At 43.2% G+C, this 18444-nt stretch overlaps 1 protein-coding gene across 1 annotated transcript in view; it reads right to left on the reverse strand.

Moving 5' to 3' along the window:
- Positions 1 to 14824, reverse strand: part of LOC134357479 (inorganic pyrophosphatase-like) — an 81986-nt gene extending 67162 nt beyond the window's left edge. The window contains exons 1-3 of the mRNA XM_063069099.1: positions 14553 to 14824; positions 10481 to 10545; positions 1424 to 1477 (exon numbers count right to left, since the gene is read on the reverse strand). Coding sequence (XP_062925169.1) covers positions 1424 to 1477; positions 10481 to 10545; positions 14553 to 14700 — 267 coding nt within the window. The 5' untranslated portion in view covers positions 14701 to 14824. The remainder of the gene's footprint in view (positions 1 to 1423; positions 1478 to 10480; positions 10546 to 14552) is intronic.
- Between the last annotated feature and the right edge of the window lie 3620 nt (positions 14825 to 18444).

Below are 18444 nucleotides of genomic sequence, written 5' to 3' on the forward strand. Positions count from 1 at the left end.
GACTGTTACGTGTGAAAATCCCAGGGGATCAGCAATTTCTGAGATACACAAACCACTTCGTCTGTCATCAACAATCATTCCAGTCAATTACTTAAATCACAATTTTCATGTTTGGTCTAAAGTTGCTGTTGGAAATTGTTGCCTGATTTCCCATATTGCGACGTTGAGAATGGTATAAAGGTAGTCCATCAGGAATGGATGCCCAGGAAAGGTAGGGGCAAATTGTAAGCCTACTTGGGCTTTCTCTTTACTCTTTTTAAACCACATTAACTACTAATTTCAAAAAATCCTCTATTTCAAAATTTTATTTCAATCGACTTATTACAGAGAATTTCATATTGTAAGCTAATGATTGTTACAGAAGCAGAAAAGAACACAAACGTGTGTGAGCATAGAAAGTTGGTGAAGAAAAGGAGAAATTCCTTTATACCCTTCAGGACATATGAATTTAGAACTGGAGTAGGCAATGCAGCCCCTTGAGAATGCTCTGCCATTCAATATTATGGCTGATCTAACTATAATTTCAACTCTGTAGTCTCATCTAATCTTGCTTATTAAGAACTTATCTACCTCTGCCTTAAAAATATTCAAAGACTCTGCTTCCAAAGTTTTCTGAGGAAGAAAGTATCAAAGGCTCAAAATGTCTGAGACAAGAGGTTGCATGCTATTTAGCTGTTTTTTAAAAATCCTTTATTTATAGATTCTGATACAAGAGAAAACATTATTAATCTATGATGTTAAAATCCCTCAGCATTGATTAAAATAGTCTTCATCAATTTGCCTTTCACTTTTCCAAATTTCAGCAGATAAAATCCTAGCCTCTTCAATCTTTCCTCATAAAACAACCAAATATCAGTTTTATAGGTCTCCTCTGAACTGTTTCTAATACTTTTACATATTTCCATTTATAAGGAGATCAATGCTGTATGCCAGACCTCTAGATGTGTTCTCACCAATGTCTTATGTAATTGAAGTATTGCTTCTCTATTTTTACATTCAATGAACATAATAAAAAATAACGTTCTGCTGGGTTTCCAAATTACTTTCTGTACCTGCACTAGGTTTTCACAATTAGATCCCTCAATTAGACACCCAGATCCCTCTGAATCTCACAGCCCATTGATCTCTTGCCATTTAGACTTGGAGCTCACCACTTCAAAGAATGGTAAAACAGATTTATCAGTAATTTTCAAAAGGAAAGTACTTAAAGGAATAATTTTACAAGGCAATGGTAAAAGGGTTCATTTAATTGCTCTTTGAAAATAGTGGAACATACACTGTTGCCAAAATTCTGTTATTACACACCATTACTGGTTCAGTTTTCTCACTGAGTCTTCCTGAGTTATTGAAATGAACAACAGTTTATATAACTCATTAACAGCTGTTGCATTAAGAATGAGGATTGTCCCCCACAATAACTCACCTCCATTTTGGCATTTGTCCAACGTGGTACTTCCACAACCATATTAAAGAGAGCCTATGAAGAATATAATACAAGACCATAAGCCCATAAGACATAGAGGCAGAATTAGGTCATTTGGCCCATCGATCCCGCAGTGCAATTTCATCATGGCTGATCCATTCCCTGTCAGCCCCATTCTCCTGCCTTCGCCCCATATCCTTGTCCTGAATAATCAAAAATCTATCAACCGCTGCCTTAAATATACCCAATGACTTGGCCTCCACAGCTGCCTGTGGCAAAGAATTCCACAAATTCACAACTCTCTAGCTTAAGAATTTCTTCCTCACTTCTGTTCTAAAAGGCTGCCCACTATTCTGAGGCTGTCTTTTCTGGTCTTAGACTCAAGGAAGCATCCTCTCCACATCCACTCTACTGGGGTATTTCAACATTTGATAGGTTTCAATGAGGCCATTCTTCTGAATTCCAGTGAATAGAGGCCCAGAGCTATCAAACGCTCTTCATATGACTAGCCAGAATCATTTTCATGAACCCCCTTTGAACCCTCTCCAATTGTCAATATATCCATTCTTAGATAAGGAGCTCAAGGCTGCTCACAATACCCCAAATGAGGCCTCACCAGTGCTCTATAAAATATCAATATTACATTCTTACTTTTATATTCTAGTTCTCTTGAAATTAACGCTAACATTGCATTTGCCTTCCTCACTGACTCAACCTGCAAATTAACCTTTAGGGATTCCAGCACAAAGACTCCCAAATCTCCTTGCACCTCAGATTTTTGAATTTTCTCTCCATTTAGAAAAGTCTAGCCTTTTATTTCTTCTGCCAAAGTGCATGACCAAACTCTTCCCAACACTGTATTCCATCTGCCACTTCTTTGCCCTTTTTCTAATCCATCTAAGTCTGTAGACTCTCTATTTCCTCAAAACTACCAGCTCCTCCACCTATTTTCATATTGTCCACAAACTTAACCACAAGTCTATCAATTCTGTTATCGCAGTCATTGACATATAATTTAAAAAGAATTGGTCCCCACACAGACCCCTGTAGAACACCACTAGTCACCGGTAGCCAACCAGAAAAGGCTCCCTTTATTCCCACTTTTTGCATCCTGCCAATCAGCCACTGCTTTATCCATGCTAGAATCTTTCATGTAATACTAGGGGCCCTTAACTTGTAAAGTAGCCTCTTGTATGGCACCTTGTCAAAGGCCTTCTGAAAATCCAAGTACACAACATCCATCGAATATCCTTTGTCTATCCTGCTTATTATTTCTTCAAAGAATTCCAACAAATTTGTCAGGCAAGATTTTCCCTCAAGGAAAGCATGATGATTACAGCCTATTTTATCATTGGCCTCCAAGAAACCACATCCTTAACAATCCATTCCAACACCTTCCCAACCACTGAGGTCAGACTAACTAGCCTATAATTTCTTTTATCTGCTTCTCTCCTTTCTTGAAGAGTGGAGTGACTTTTCCAATTTTCCATTCCTCTGGAACCATTCCAGAATGTATTCATTCTTAAAAGATCACTACTAATGCTTCCAAACTCTCTTCAGCCACCTCTTTCAGAACCCTGGGATGTACACTATCTGGTCCACGTGACTTATCTACCTCCAGACCTTTTGGTTTCCCAAGAATCTTTTCCCTAGTAATGGCAACTTCACACACTTCTGCCCCCAAACACTCTTGAACTTCCTACATACTGTTAGCTTACTCTGCAGTGAAGACAGATGCAAAATACTTATTCAGTTTGTCCGCCACGTCCTTGATCTCCATTACTACCTCTCCAGCACCATTTTCCAGCAGTCTGGTATCTACTCTTGCCTCTCTTTCACACTTCATATAGCTGAAGAAACTTATGGTATCGTCTTTAATATTACTGGCTAGCCTACTTTCATATTCCATCTTTTCCTTCTTAATGACTTTTTTAGTTGCCTTCTGTTGGTTTCTAAGTTTCCCAATCCTCTAACTTCCCACTAATTTTTGTTCCAATATACACGTTCTCTCTGGCTTTTATGTTGGCTTTGACTTTTCTTGTTAGCCATGGTTGTCAAGTCATACATGTATATAACATATATATCTATATAATGTATATAAAAATGTGACCACATCTTCTCCAAACCAGGCTGCAAAGCACAATAGTACACATAACATACATAACACATGATAACTTACAAAGGTAACGATAACATCTACAGATGAATCACATATAAGTAACAAACTAAAATGAATTAATATTAAATATTGTAAGGTACGGAACAGATTAATCAGTGACACTTCCAATACCATGCAGCTGGGAGTTAAGAAACCTAATGGCCTGGGAGAAGAAACTGTTTCTCAACCTGACTGTTCTTGTTTTTATGCATCACCTGATCGTAGAAAGTCAAAGAGGATATTGAATGGACGGGTGAGATCCTTAATAACACTAAGGGCCCTATGTACACAGTGTTCCTGATAAATGTCCCCGATGGATGGTAGGGAGACCCTATGATCCTCTCAGCTGTTCTCATAGTCCTTCGTAGGGACTTCTGGTCCAATGCTCGACTGCTACCATACCAGATGGAGATGTAGCTTGTCAGGACGCTCTGAATAGCGCTACTGTAAAACGCAATTAAGATGGGGGGGTGGGTAAGGGAAGCCTTGCTTGCCTCAATCTTCTCAGGAAGTGGAGGCACTGCTATGCCTTCTTGGTCAGGGAGGTGATACTAGGGGACCAAGCAAGGTTATCTGTGATGTGAACTCCCAGGAACTTGGTGCACTTAACTCTCTCTACGTGGGGAGCCATGTATTCGCAGAGGAGGATGGTTCGCCTGCACCTTTTTGAAGTCCACAATGATTTCCTTTGTCTTCTCCACGTTCAGGTTTGTGTCTTCTTGCCTTTAGAATACTTCTTTCTCTTTGGGATGTATATATCCTGCACATTCCAAATTGCTTCCAAAAATTCCAGGCATTGCTGCTCCGCTGCCATCCATTAGTGTGCCCTTCCAATCAGTTATGGCTTGCTCCTCTCTCATGCCTCTGTAATTCCCTTTACTCCATTGTAGTACTGATATATCTGACTTTAGCTTCTCATTCTCAAATTGAGGGTGAATTCTATTATATTGTGATCATTTGCCCCAAGGTTTCTTTTACTTTAAGCTCTCTAATCAATTCTGGTTATTACATAACACCCAATCCAGAATAGCTGATCCCCTAGTGGGCTCAACCATGAGCTGCTCTAAAAAGCCATCTTGTAGGCACTCTGGAGAATTCCCCTTTTGGGACCCAGCACCAACCTGATTTTCCCAATTTACCTGCGTATTGAAATCCCCCATGACTATTGTAACATTGCCCTTTTGGTATGCATATTCTATCTCCCATTGTAATTTGTAGACCACATCCTTACTATTGTTTGTTGGTGGGGGGGGGGGGTCTGTATATAACTCCCATCAGGGTCCTTTTACCCTGGCAGTTCCTTTACTCAACCCACAATGATTCAACACCTTCCAAATCTATGTCATCTTTTTCTAAAGATTTGATTTCATTTTTTTTTTAAACCAGAAGAGCCACACCACACCCTCCACCTCCTTGACTGTCCTTTTGATACCATGTGTATCCTTGGACATTAAGTTCCCGGCTATAATCTTCTGCTAGCAGCGACTCAGTGATGCCCTTAACATCATACCAGCCAATCTGTAACTGTGCTACAAGACCATTTACTTTATTCTGTACACTGTGAGCATTCAAATATAACACCTTCTATATTCCTGTATTCATCACTCTTTTCAATTTTGTTCTCCTTTTGTTTTGCAACTCATCCTGTTGACTGCAATTTTGCCTATGATTAGCTTCTCCTTACTAGCAGTCTAAATACACACTGCCCCTGTTTGTAAACCAACTATCTTATCCTCAGCACTATCACTCCAGTTCCCATCCCTCTGCCAAATTAGTTTAAGCCCTCCTGAACAGCTCTAACAAACCCGCCCACAAGGATATTGGACCCCCTTGGCTTCAGGCGTAACCTGTCTCCTTTGTACAGATCCCACCTTCCCCAGAAGAGATCCCAATGACCCAGAAATCTGAACCTCTGACTCCTGCACCATTTCTTCACCGTGCATTTGAGCAATGTCAATAATCTTCTTCATTTTATGCATCCCGTGCCACAATCAAAGTTGAAATTTACAGAATTGTGGCTCATGATTGGTGCATTATGGCAGGATACTTTAAAATATCTACAACAAAAGTAAATAAAAATGGATATTATCTGATTAACCAACACATCCAAAACATCCCACATTTGGCTTAAAAACAGCAAAGATGGCCTTTAGGTATAATTCTAGACCAAATTTATATACTACAGTACATTGAATGTTGTGGAAGTGATGACAAAAATGACCTTATTTCTAAGTACCCTGTATTAATGGAAATTAGGGGAACAGGGTGGGAGATAGGAGAGGGAGGAGAGTGGGAGTTGGGATGATAGAGGGAGTGAAAAATCAGGAGTGGGATTGATAAGTGGTCAAAAAGGGGACAATAGGAAAGCTAAACAAAAAAAAATCAAAGAGCTAAAATTACAGAAGTATCTTAAAGCTAAGAAAGGAAGTGGAGGAATGGAATTACGTATTGAGAAAATTCCAGAATTTGGACCTGTGCGTTGGAAGGCACAATTACAATCAGTGAGGTAAAACAGGTAGAGGGGTTCAAGAAGCCAGATTTACTTACAACCTCTCATTACTTCACTGTCTCAAAGTTTGCTGAATACAATTCAATGGTAACCTTCAAAACAAACCTGATTAAATATTTGAAATGGAACAATATACAGAGCTACGGGAAAAGGGCAGGATGGCGGATTTAATATGATGGACCATTCTTGAAGCAGAAGTAGTTTATGGAGAATAAGGAGAGGTGAGGCGAGATATCACTGAATTGCATCATTGTATCTGACTTCTGCATCCACGGACATCTGGGCTGGATGTCATAATAGTTTTTTTTTGTAAAACTGATATATATATCTGTCATCAGTGCTCCATGAAATTGACAGCAATTTCTGGATTTCCTAGGATGTGCCCTTCCAAAGAGAAATTCCACAATTATTATCAACGATTCAGCTCCTTCACTGGTCGTACTCCATTGTTCTACTTTATCACAATCAAAGAAATTATTAAATCAAATGGAATTTAAACTACTCATGACCTAGACTAATTTTAAAATTAAAAAGGCAAAATATACTTAGTCAGATGATGCGATGGTGTTCGGTGAGCTTAAGTTGGATTAATGGGGGTAAGAGGGAGAAGGTGACAAGCCAAAGAAAGACAGGTTGGGTTAGGAATGAACGGAGAATTAAAATGATAGGCACTGGAAATTTGGATTCGCATTTGCAGACTGAATGGAGATGCTTTTCAAAATGGTCACCCATTTGATGTTTCTCCAGTGGCCATGAGACCATATCATGAGCAGTAAATGGAGTACATTAAATTGGAAGTAATACAACTAAACTGCTGCTTCAGCTGCATGGTGCTAGGCACTTCACCCAGCTACATCCCAGCCCTAATGCTGACTTTTTATGGGCACACATTCAATGATCTTTTAACAATTGCATTTCCATTTTCCAATCTTCCCAATAAACGAATGACAAAAACACAGAAATGAGGTCATTCAGCCTGTTCCACTACTCAATTAGATCATGACCGACTGAAACTCAAATTCATAACCCCTCTCTAGTCCACATCCCAATAAAGCCATCGGATAAAACTGTCAAATTCAGTCATAAATACTCATGACTGTCTTCAGATGCGCAGTGGAAAGCATCACTGCCTGGCATGGAAACTACACTGCAGTGGACAGGAAGACTCTACAATGGATGGTCAAAACTGCCCACATTTCACAGGTACACAATACCCACCATAAAGGACATATAAACAGAAAGGTGCCAGAAAAAGGCCAGCAACATCATAAAGAATCTCACCTACCCTGATCATGGTCTGTCCCACTCCCATTAGAGAGGAGATAAAAATAGTTACTTTCCTCAAGCAGTAAGGCTGATCAACGCCCGCACCCACTAACCCACCCCTTTGAATTCCTCACCACCACTACTTTATCCTTCCTATCAGTCACCTTATGCAGACCACTTGCACCACTTTATGGACATACAATCAGTCTATGGATATAAGATATTTTCTGTTTTTATATTTATAACTGCATTCTTTATCTTACTGTGTTTTTTGTATTGCATCAGATCTGGAGTAACAATTACTTTGTTCTCTTTTACACTTGCTTACTGGAAATGACATCAAACAATCTTGGAGCTTGAAAAGTTGAAATGACCATTAGCACCTGGAATATTTAAAGAAGAGAATTGCGCCATCTACCGTGTCAAAGATTAACTCCCCAATTTCAATGTTAAATGGTTTACCTCCAATTTTGAACCGATGCCCATTCATTCCAGATATCTCCTATCTGGAACAATGGTATCCCAATGCATATCCTTTTACATCCTTTTCATCATTTTAAATCTCTTTCCCGAAGCACAATGCTCAAAATATCTAACTGATGCAGTTCGTTAGATAAGTTGCATTAAAATGTTACAGATAGAAGTGTAACATTTTCCTCCCTATATTTCAGTTCTTTAAGGATAAAAGTAATAAGACATAAGCTCTTTTGATTATTTTTTTCTACCTATGCACTAGGTTTCAATATCTGCTCTTCCAACAGTTTGCCAAACTCTATCCATTTAGAAAATGAAAGCCAAAAACTACATATTCCACAACACAGGTTAAATTTATCAATTACCTTCTATGCCAATGAGTTCTCTTAAGTTACAATGATTGTCTGTTTCATAATTCGAAAGTATTCAATATTCCACTTTTTCCCCTCACTTCCCTTTCTGTCCATTTCCTCAGTGAGGGAAAGAAGCAGGGATGGGCAGGAGTGCTCGCTGTCTGAACTCCAAAGTAAACAAGGGTGCTGGAGAGTGACAAAGTGGAAACAGCAAATGGCCTGGAGCTGGAATTGGAGACAATGTTAATGGTGATCAGGAAACAAATGGCCCAATATTTCAAGATATGATTCATAATGAAAGTAACATTAGTTATATCAATGGCATTGATGTTATTGTCACATGCACCAAGATACAGTGAAAAGCTTTTGTTTTACTCCAGACAGATCATGCCATATCAAAGCAGTAGAAAGAAAACAAAATGCATGATACAGTGTTGCAGCTATGAAGAAGACAAGTTGATAAATAAAGTGAAAAGATCATGGAGAGGTAGACTGGCAGCTCAATTTCATCTTTCAGCAATATGAGAGGTCTGCTAAAGATAGTGGGACAGAAGTTGTCCTCGAGTCCGGTGCTTTGTGCTCCCATTATCTTCTACTCAGCAGTAGAAGAGAGAATGACCAGAGTGGGATAGGTCCTTGATAATGTTAGCTGCTTCCCAAGGCAGTGGGAAGTGTTCGTGGAGTGAATAGAGGGGAAGGTGGTCTGTGTGATCCAATAAGCTACATTCACAACTTCTTACAGTCTTGCATAGATCAGTTGCCATTCCAAGCTGTGATGCATTCGAATAAGATGCTTTCTATAGTGCATTGTAAAAATTGTTCAGAATTCACAGGTACATGGCAGCTTTCCTTCGCTCGCTGAGAATCTAGAGGTGTCGGTGTGTTTTTTTAGTCATAGTGTCCATGTGGCTGGACCAGGACAAATTTGCACCCAAGAACTTGAAACAAAACTCTTGTCTCTCTCTGGGGAGTGAGCCTTCAAGCTTTGTAACTGGTGTATGATTGCTTTGTAGCGCCATCTGGTGTGGAGCTGGAGCTGCTGCAAGTTGAGGGGCAACGAGAGCTCACTGGTCAGTTAGAATGAGAATGCTGACCGAAGTGCAACCTGCCAGGTTTACAGTGCAGATTGGTAACAGTCAGCTGGTATTTAACATCAGGAAATACCGACTGCCTGGGATTGTGTTTGTAACTTTTACTGAAGCTTTTTTCAGTGTTTTTAGTCATACATTCTCTTTCATCAATTTGAGAAAAATTTCCTTGTTGTAGTATCTTGATGTTCTGTTCTTAACGTAAGAACCTTGCTTATAGTTTACTGTAATACTTTTACTGCAAGTCCTCCTCCACAACCTCAACTAGGACTGCTTTAGGGACAGTTGCTAAGGCAGTCTTACATTGAGTTCAACGTTGACTGGTAACTCCTGTAACAACGCTGGCGACAAATTGTATCCGTCTCTGCTCTGGAGGGCCTTACTTACCCCCAGCGAGGATGCTCCTCAACGTTCTGCTTTAATCTAATCCGCTAGAGACCTTGCAGAACCTTAGAAACTCAATAAACTGGCATCTGCTTTCCTTGCCTAGTAAATTTCAGCCAAAACTTCCCAAAAAAAATCAGAAATGCATTACAGCATAAGAGCCACCATTTTGAACAAAGCAAATATGAGAATGCAGCTGGAAATGCAACAAAATAATCTACATTTATTTCAATGCAAAAATATTTACAAAGTTGCTGCAGGTTTTAATGACTGCACTCAAATCAAATTTCAGTGACTTTAGCACATAATCCAGTTGACATGAGGGCAATGTGTCATTTCTACAATTATCATTGGCATGGCCTGATGTTAAAGCAAGATCCTCTCCATGGTGAGATCAGCTAACATAGGAGTTATGTCAAAGAATCATTTACCATCTGTCAGTAAAAATCTATTGGGGCTCCTGATTGTTGGCTTCAAAGTTCTCTCTGAGATTTTGCCTTGCTGTAGCAACAAAGGTAATTAGAACAATTCAGTGGACTTACTGAATTAGAATGCTAACTTACAATAGCCAGTGGAAAACATACATGAGTTATGACACCGGGGAGGAAATATTTTATTTTAGTAGCTGTAAAAATTACCTGATAGAATGTTCAATAAAATTTGCTTCATACTTTAAAAGGTGCCAGTTTTGGACCAAATAATTCAGAAAATCAGTGAATGCAGACCGTCAGTGAAGCCTGAACAGTTGATCAACGTTTGGTCAAACAAATAACTTCTATATGATTTTGCACTACAGCATACCAAAAGCAATCTTGAACTATTTACCTTGTTAAACACATCATATAGTGCAATATCATGAAAAGGTGAAATGTATTTACCATCAGAGTTCTCTGCAAATGGAAGAAAATAATCATGGTTATACATTTTTACAAGTCAGGTTATGAAGACCATTTCTGTCATTACTTCTGACAGTAATTATGAAGAACTTATATTCCTTAGCAAAGGGAACTAATTAACAAATCTGGAATCCTCAGTTTTATGCATTTCATCGAAATTTACAGATCCCAATGCGAATGAATATAATACAATTTAAGTAACAAGTAAAACCTGAAGATGAAAAACAATTTTGCCAAGGTGAGAGCGCAGCGGGGTCAGAAACAAAGAGACAGAATAAATCATCCCATTTAAAAAAATACTTAGTGGCACACTTCAACAATCCTATCTAAAGTTGGTTTCAGATTAACAAGCTTCAACAGGTTCATGGATAGAAAAGGTTTTGTGCAGTACGGACCAAACTGCGTCGATCAGGGAGACAGTATAGATCAAACTGGGAAAATGGAACTAGTTCAGGTAGACACTTTGGTCAGTATGGATCAAACTGGGAAAATGGAACTAGTTCAGGGAAACACTTTGGTCGTTATGGAGCAAACTGGGAAAATGGAACTAGTTCAGGGAGACACTTTGGTCAGTATGGATCAAACTGGGAAAATGGAACTAGTTCAGGGAGACACTTTGGTCAGTATGGATCAAACTGGGAAAATGGAACTAGTTCAGGGAAACACTTTGGTCAGTATGGATCAAACTGGGAAAATGGAACTAGTTCAGGTAGACACTTTGGTCAGTATGGAGCAAACTGGGAAAATGGAACTAGTTCAGGGAAACACTTCGGTCGTTATGGAGCAAACTGGGAAAATGGACCTAGTTCAGGGAGACACTTTGGTCGTTATGGATCAAACTGGGAAAATGGAACTAGTTCAGGGAAACACTTTGGTCGTTATGGAGCAAACTGGGAAAATGGAACTAGTTCAGGGAAACACTTTGGTAGTTATGGAGCAAACTGGGAAAATGGAACTAGTTCAAGGAGACACTTTGGTCAGTATGGATCAAACTGGGAAAATGGAACTAATTCAGGGAAACACTTTGGTCAGTATGGAGCAAGCTGGGAAAATGGAACTCATTTAAGTGAGACACTTTGGTCGTTATGGATTAAACTGGGAAAATGGAACTAGTTCAGGGAGACACTTTGGTCGGTGTGGAGCAAACTGGGAAACTGGAACAATTCGGGGAGACAACACACATAAAAGTTGCTGGTGAACGCAGCAGGCCAGGCAGCATCTCTAGGAAGAGGTACGAAGAGCCTCGGCCCGAAACGTCGACTGTACCTCTTCCTAGAGATGCTGCCTGGCCTGCTGCATTCACCAGCAACTTTTATGTGTGTTTCTATAAATTATGTTTAGTTTATGTTGTTGTGAAAAGCACTTATCCCTAAAGGTTAACTTGAGTCTGTGGTGAGGAAGGCAAATGCAATGTTAGCATTCATTTCAAGTGGACTAGAATATAACAGTAAGGCATAATGTTGAGACTTTATAAAGCACTGGTGAGGCCTCGGAGTATTGAGAGTAGTGTTGGGCCCCTTATCTAAGAAAGGATGTGCTGACATTGGAGAGGGTTCAAAGAAGGTTTACAAAAATGATTCCGGGATTGAAAAGCTTATCAAATGAGGAGCATTTGATGGCTCTGGGCCAGTACTCACTGGAATTAAGAAGAATGGGTGGGGGGGGGGGAAATCTCATTGAAACCTATCGAATGGTGAAAGGCCTCAACAGAGTGGATGTGGAGAGAATGTTTCTTATGGTGGGAGTCTAGGACCAGAGGACGTGGCCTCAGAATAGAGGGGCATCTTTTTAGAATGGAGATGAGGATGAACTTCTTTAGCCAGAAAGTAGTAAATCCATGGAATTCTTGCCACAGGTAGCTGTGGAGGCCAAATCATTGGATATTTAAGGCAGAGGTTGATAGATTCTTGATTAGTCAGGGCATGAAGGGATATGGAGAGAAGGCAGAAGACTGGGGTTGAGAGGAAAATTGGATCAGCCATGATGAAATGGCAGAGCAGACTCGATGGACCAAATGGCCTGATTCTGCTTCTATATCTTATGGCCTGGGTGCTTGTGATATTATTGCAACTACGTTTTTCATTGCACAAGCCCATTCGTGTATTTGTGCATATGATATTGAACTTTTCTTTGAGTTTAGACACTGTGGCCATTCAGCCCACCATGTCTGTGCCGTCCATCAAGGGCATTCTATACTCATCCCAGGACTCGGATCTTAGCTTTATGTGCTGTGGCGATGTAAGTGTCCATCTAATTGTTTCTTGCAATTTTGAGCACTGACTCCAACCAGTCCCATGGCAAAAACTTCCTGTCACTATGGCACAGGGGAGGCTCTGGTGCATAGGGTAGTACCAGGCAGCGCACGGTCGCCAGAGACGGTTGCCCAGGGCAGTGGCCTGTTGCTGGGGGCGGTTACTATGGCCGGTTGCCCAGGGCAGTGGCCTGTTGCTGGGGACGGTTACTAGGACCGGTTGCCTGGGGCAGTGGCCTATTAGCCCGGGGCAGTGGCCTGTTGCTGGGGACAGTTACTAGGGCCAGTTGCCCGGGGCAGTGGCCTGTTGCTGGGGACGGTTACTAGGACCGGTTGCCCGGGGCAGTGACCTGTTGCTGGGGATGGTTACTAGGGTCGGTGGCCCAGGGCGGGGGCCTGTTGCTGGAAGTGGTTACTCGGGCTGATGGACTGTTGCTGGGTATGGTTACTAGGGCCGGTGGCCCCGGGTAGTAGGCCGTTGATGGGGACGGTTGCCCGGGGCAGTGGCCTGTTGCTGGGGACGGTTACTAGGGCCAGTTGCCCAGGGCAGTGGCCTGTTGCTGGGGACGGTTACTAGGACCGGTTGCCCGGGGGCAGTGGCCTGTTGCTGGGGATGGTTACTAGGGTCGGTGGCCCAGGGTGGGGGGCCTGTTGCTGGAGGTGGTTACTCGGGCTGATGGACTGTTGCTGGGTATGGTTACTAGGGTCAATGGCCCCGGGTAGTAGGCCGTTGCTGGGGACGGTTACTAGGGCCGGTTGCCCGAGGCAGTGGCCTGTTGCTGGGGACGGTTACTAGGGCTGGTGGCCCAGGGCAGAGGCCTGTTGCTGGGGATGGTTACTAGGGCCAGTTGCCCAGGGCAGTGGCCTGTTGCTGGGGACGGTTACTAGGACCGGTTGCCTGGGGCAGTGGCCTATTAGCCCGGGGCAGTGGCCTGTTGCTGGGGACAGTTACTAGGGCCAGTTGCCCGGGGCAGTGGCCTGTTGCTGGGGACGGTTACTAGGACCGGTTGCCCGGGGCAGTGGCCTGTTGCTGGGGATGGTTACTAGGGTCGGTGGCCCAGGGCGGGGGCCTGTTGCTGGAAGTGGTTACTCGGGCTGATGGACTGTTGCTGGGTATGGTTACTAGGGCCGGTGGCCCCGGGTAGTAGGCCGTTGATGGGGACGGTTGCCCGGGGCAGTGGCCTGTTGCTGGGGACGGTTACTAGGGCTGGTGGCCCAGGGCAGAGGCCTGTTGCTGGGGATGGTTACTAGGGCCAGTTGCCCAGGGCAGTGGCCTGTTGCTGGGGACGGTTACTAGGACCGGTTGCCTGGGGCAGTGGCCTATTAGCCCGGGGCAGTGGCCTGTTGCTGGGGACAGTTACTAGGGCCAGTTGCCCGGGGCAGTGGCCTGTTGCTGGGGACGGTTACTAGGACCGGTTGCCCGGGGCAGTGGCCTGTTGCTGGGGATGGTTACTAGGGTCGGTGGCCCAGGGCGGGGGCCTGTTGCTGGAAGTGGTTACTCGGGCTGATGGACTGTTGCTGGGTATGGTTACTAGGGCCGGTGGCCCCGGGTAGTAGGCCGTTGATGGGGACGGTTGCCCGGGGCAGTGGCCTGTTGCTGGGGACGGTTACTAGGGCCGCTGGCCCAGGGCAGAGGCCTGTTGCTGGGGACGGTTACTAGGGCCGGTTGCCCAGGGCAGTGGCCTGTGCTGGGGACGGTTACCAGGGCGGCCGATGGTTGCAGGCCGTTAGGTCCAGCGTGGTCACTCACTCAGGTACAGGCGGTAGTTGGGACTGTGAAGTTCTCCGTGCTCTTCCTTGCTGTAACAATGCCGCATCCTCTCAGCCTCGACTCCCTGCCTTCTACCCAAACGGAATAATGAGCGAACATTGTTAACTGCGCGCAAAATACTTAGCATCTCGGCAACGGGAGAAATTTCCAGAGATAAGGTGGTGCGCGGAAGGTCGTGCCGGCAACTCTTTCCCTCCCGTCGGTCCAAGCCCGCCTTCCAGGGTCGGCCGCTCTCGGGCTGAGCCTTCTGCTGCCCTCTGCTGGCCAGTGCCGGAGAGAGCGCCTGCGGCCACTTTCCGCCTCATCCCTGCTGGTTGGTATCGGTAGCAGCATGTCAGTCAGTCAGCATGTCAGCCCATCAATAACAGGCAATTGTATTACTCTCCATTGACAGCAGCATCTGCTTTGTTGTCTGGCGAGAGATTCTGGGCTGTAAAATCAAAATCAAAGTCGAATTTATTGTCATGCACAAGTACAATTAAGTACTTAATTGCAGCCGTATCCCCAGCATGCAGTATTGTATAAGTAGCACTCACAAAAACATAAATCTACCAGAAGTTATAGGCTGCAGAAGGGTCTTGGTCCAAGACGTCGACTGTACTGTTTTGACTGTACCCTTGACACTGCCTGGCCCGCTGAGTTCCTCCAGCATCTTGGGCGTGTTGCTCAGATTTCCAGAATCAGCAGATTTCTTCTTGTTTATAACTTATAGATAATTTTAACAAAATGCACAAATAGAATAAAAAACTGTCTAGTATGGTGCAAGCAACAGACATAAAATGCTGGAGGAACTCAGCAGGCCAAGCATCATCTGTAGAAAAAAGTACAGTCAACATTTCAGGCTGAAACCCTTTGGCAGGACTGGAGAAAAAAAGCTGAGGAGTAGATTTAAAAGGGGGGCAGGGAAAGAGAAACAGAAGGTGATAGGGGAAACCGGGGTGGGGGGGAATGACGGAAGGGATGGGAAGTTAATTGGTGAATGAGATACAGGGCTGGAGAAGAGAACAGATGGCCATGGAAGAATGAAAAGGGGGTGGGAGGTCAGAGGGAGATGATGGGCAGGCAGTGATAAGATGAAAGAGGGAAAAGGGGATAGAGAATGGTGAAGTGGAGGAGGAGACATTACTAGAGGTTCACCTGTGAGTCTGTTGGGGTCATATACTGTGTCTGGTGCTCCCGGTGTGGCCTCCTGTATATCAGAGAGACCTGACGTAGTTTGGGAGACCGCTTCGCCAAGCACCTGCGCTCTATCCACCAGAAGAAATGGAATCTTCCTGTGACCACCCATTTTATTTCCACTTCCCATTCCTATTCTCATATGTGAATCCATGGCCTCCTCCACTGTCATTGGAGGAACAACACCTTATATTCTGTCTGGGTAGCCTCCAACCTGATGGCATGAACATTGATTTCTTGAACTTCCAGTAATGACCCCCAACCACCCCCCTTTCTCCATTTCCATTTCCTGTTCCCTTTTCGCTCTCTCACCTTATCTCCTTGCCCGCCCATCGACTCCCTCTGGTGCTCTTCCCCCCTTTTCTTTTCTTTCTCCTTTTCTTTCTTTTCTTTCTCTTCTCCAGCCCTTCTCCAGCCCTCTTATCTCTTTCACCAATCAACTTCCCAGCTCTTTACTTCATCTGCCCTCTCCCACCTTTTAAATCTACTTCTCATTTTTTTTCTCCACTCCTCTCGAAGAGTCTCGGCCCGAAAAATCAACTGTACTGTTTTCCATAGATGCTGCCTGGCCTGCTGAGCTCCTCCAGCATTTTGTGACTGTTGCTTTGGATTTCTGGCATCTGCAGATTTTTTCTTGTTTGTGCTATTATGGTGCTAAATGGTCACAGTATTGCAAGCTAAATTATAGTGATTAGGCTTTTCCTGCTTGTTCAACCTGAAAAACTTGAGCTCCAGAGTAGTAATCTCTGGGCTGCTGCCAGTGAGGATAAGAACAGCGTGATTTGGCAGAAGAATGTGTGGCTGAGAAACTGGTGCAAGGGGTTGAGGTTCAGATTTCCGGATCATTGGAATCTCTTCTGGGGAAGGTACGACCTGTATGAAAAGGACAGATTACACCGAGGGGGACCAATGTCCTTGCAGGCAAGTTTTCTAGAGCTGTTTGGGAAGGTTTAAACTAATTTGGCAGGGGAGTGGGATGAGGTAGTTGGTTTACAAACCATGTGCAGTGAAACTGCTAGCAGCCAATGAGATGTGTTGCAACATAAAAGGGGGACAAAATTGAAAAGGATGATGAACACAGGACTGAAGGTGTACTTGAATGCACGCAGTATACGGAATAAAGAAGGTGAACATGGAGCACAGTTACAGATTGAAATGATTGACTTTGTGGGCATCACTGAATCGTGGCTGAAAGAAGATCATAGTTGGGCGTATAGCACCAAAGGATACACATTATAGTAAAAGGACAGGCAGGGAGGCAGAGGGGGGTGGGGTGGCCCTGGGGGTAAAAAATGAAATCAAATCATTAGGAACTGGTGATACGGGATCGGAAGGAGTTGAATCATTATGGATAAAGCTAAGGTAAAATTACCCTGATGTGAGATATACAGACATCCAAACTGGTAAAGATGTGGTCTGTAAATTAAAATGGGAGCTTGAAAATGCATGTCAAAAGGGCAATGTTACAATAGTCATGAATGATTCCAATATGCAGGTAGATTGGGAAAAACCTGGTTGGTGCTGTATCCCTAGAGGGAGAATTTGTTGAATGCCTGCAAGGTGGCTTTTTAGAGCCCTTTTCATGATCCCACTAACAGATCAGCTATTCTGGATTGGATGTTGTGCAATGAACTGGAATTCAATAGAGAGCTTAAGGTACAGGAACCCTTATGAGGCAGTGTCATAATATGATAGAATTCACCATACAATTTGAGAAGGAGAAGCTAAAGTCACATGTATCGGTATTACAGTAGAGTAAAGGGACTTGCAGAGGCTTGGGAGAGGAACTGTCCAAAGCTGATTGGAAAGGGATACGAGCAGGAATGATGGCAGAGCAGCAATGGCTGGAGTTTTTGGGAGCAATTCAGAAGGTGTAGGATAGATACATCCCAAAGAAAATGTATTCTAAAGGCAGGATGAGCTATCATGGTGCCACAAATTCACTCTAGTCTACATGGCATAGTTATGGAAAGTTGCAGGTATGTATTACCTTGGTTAACACCGGTTGTGAAAATAATATTAGTATATTCAGGGGCACAATGATTCTGTATTGAATCTAATACTTAATTTTCTGCAGTTTCACAAGTTTGTTTTTCATTAAAACCCTGAATAAAGCTTCCGGCCTGGGTGATTTTGAGAAGGTGTTTCGATTTGCCTAGATTTGTACACAACACATGCAAGGACAATAGACAGACCTGCAGACAAAATATGCTCCATCTACAATCACTGGGCAGGCCAATTCTGTATCCACATCGCCAAGTTTCCCTGTATCCCATGCTTCCTGACATTCCAAATGAGTCTACCATAGGGAACCTTATTAAACGCCTTACTAAAATCCATTCACTGAATACCACATCCACTGCACTACCTTCATCAATGTGTTTTGTCACAACTTCAAATAATTCTCTCAGGCTGATGAGGCATGACCTGCCCCTCACAATGTCACAATGCCACACTGACTATCCCTATATGCTTCGCCTTATATTGTGTATGCATATTCTGTCTTTAAGAATCTTCTCCAATAATTTGTCCACTATTATATGGCCAGAGAGATGCAAAGATCATCAAAAAAGGTGAAACAATCGCTTCTTGAAGTAACTTTGCGGTATATCCCATCCAACCCATTAGACCATAAGACCATAAAACAAAGGAGCAGAAGTCGGCCATTCGGCCCATCAAGTCTGCTCCGCCATTT

This window comes from Mobula hypostoma, chromosome 16 (assembly GCF_963921235.1).
Source record: "Mobula hypostoma chromosome 16, sMobHyp1.1, whole genome shotgun sequence".
NCBI lineage: Eukaryota > Metazoa > Chordata > Chondrichthyes > Myliobatiformes > Myliobatidae > Mobula > Mobula hypostoma.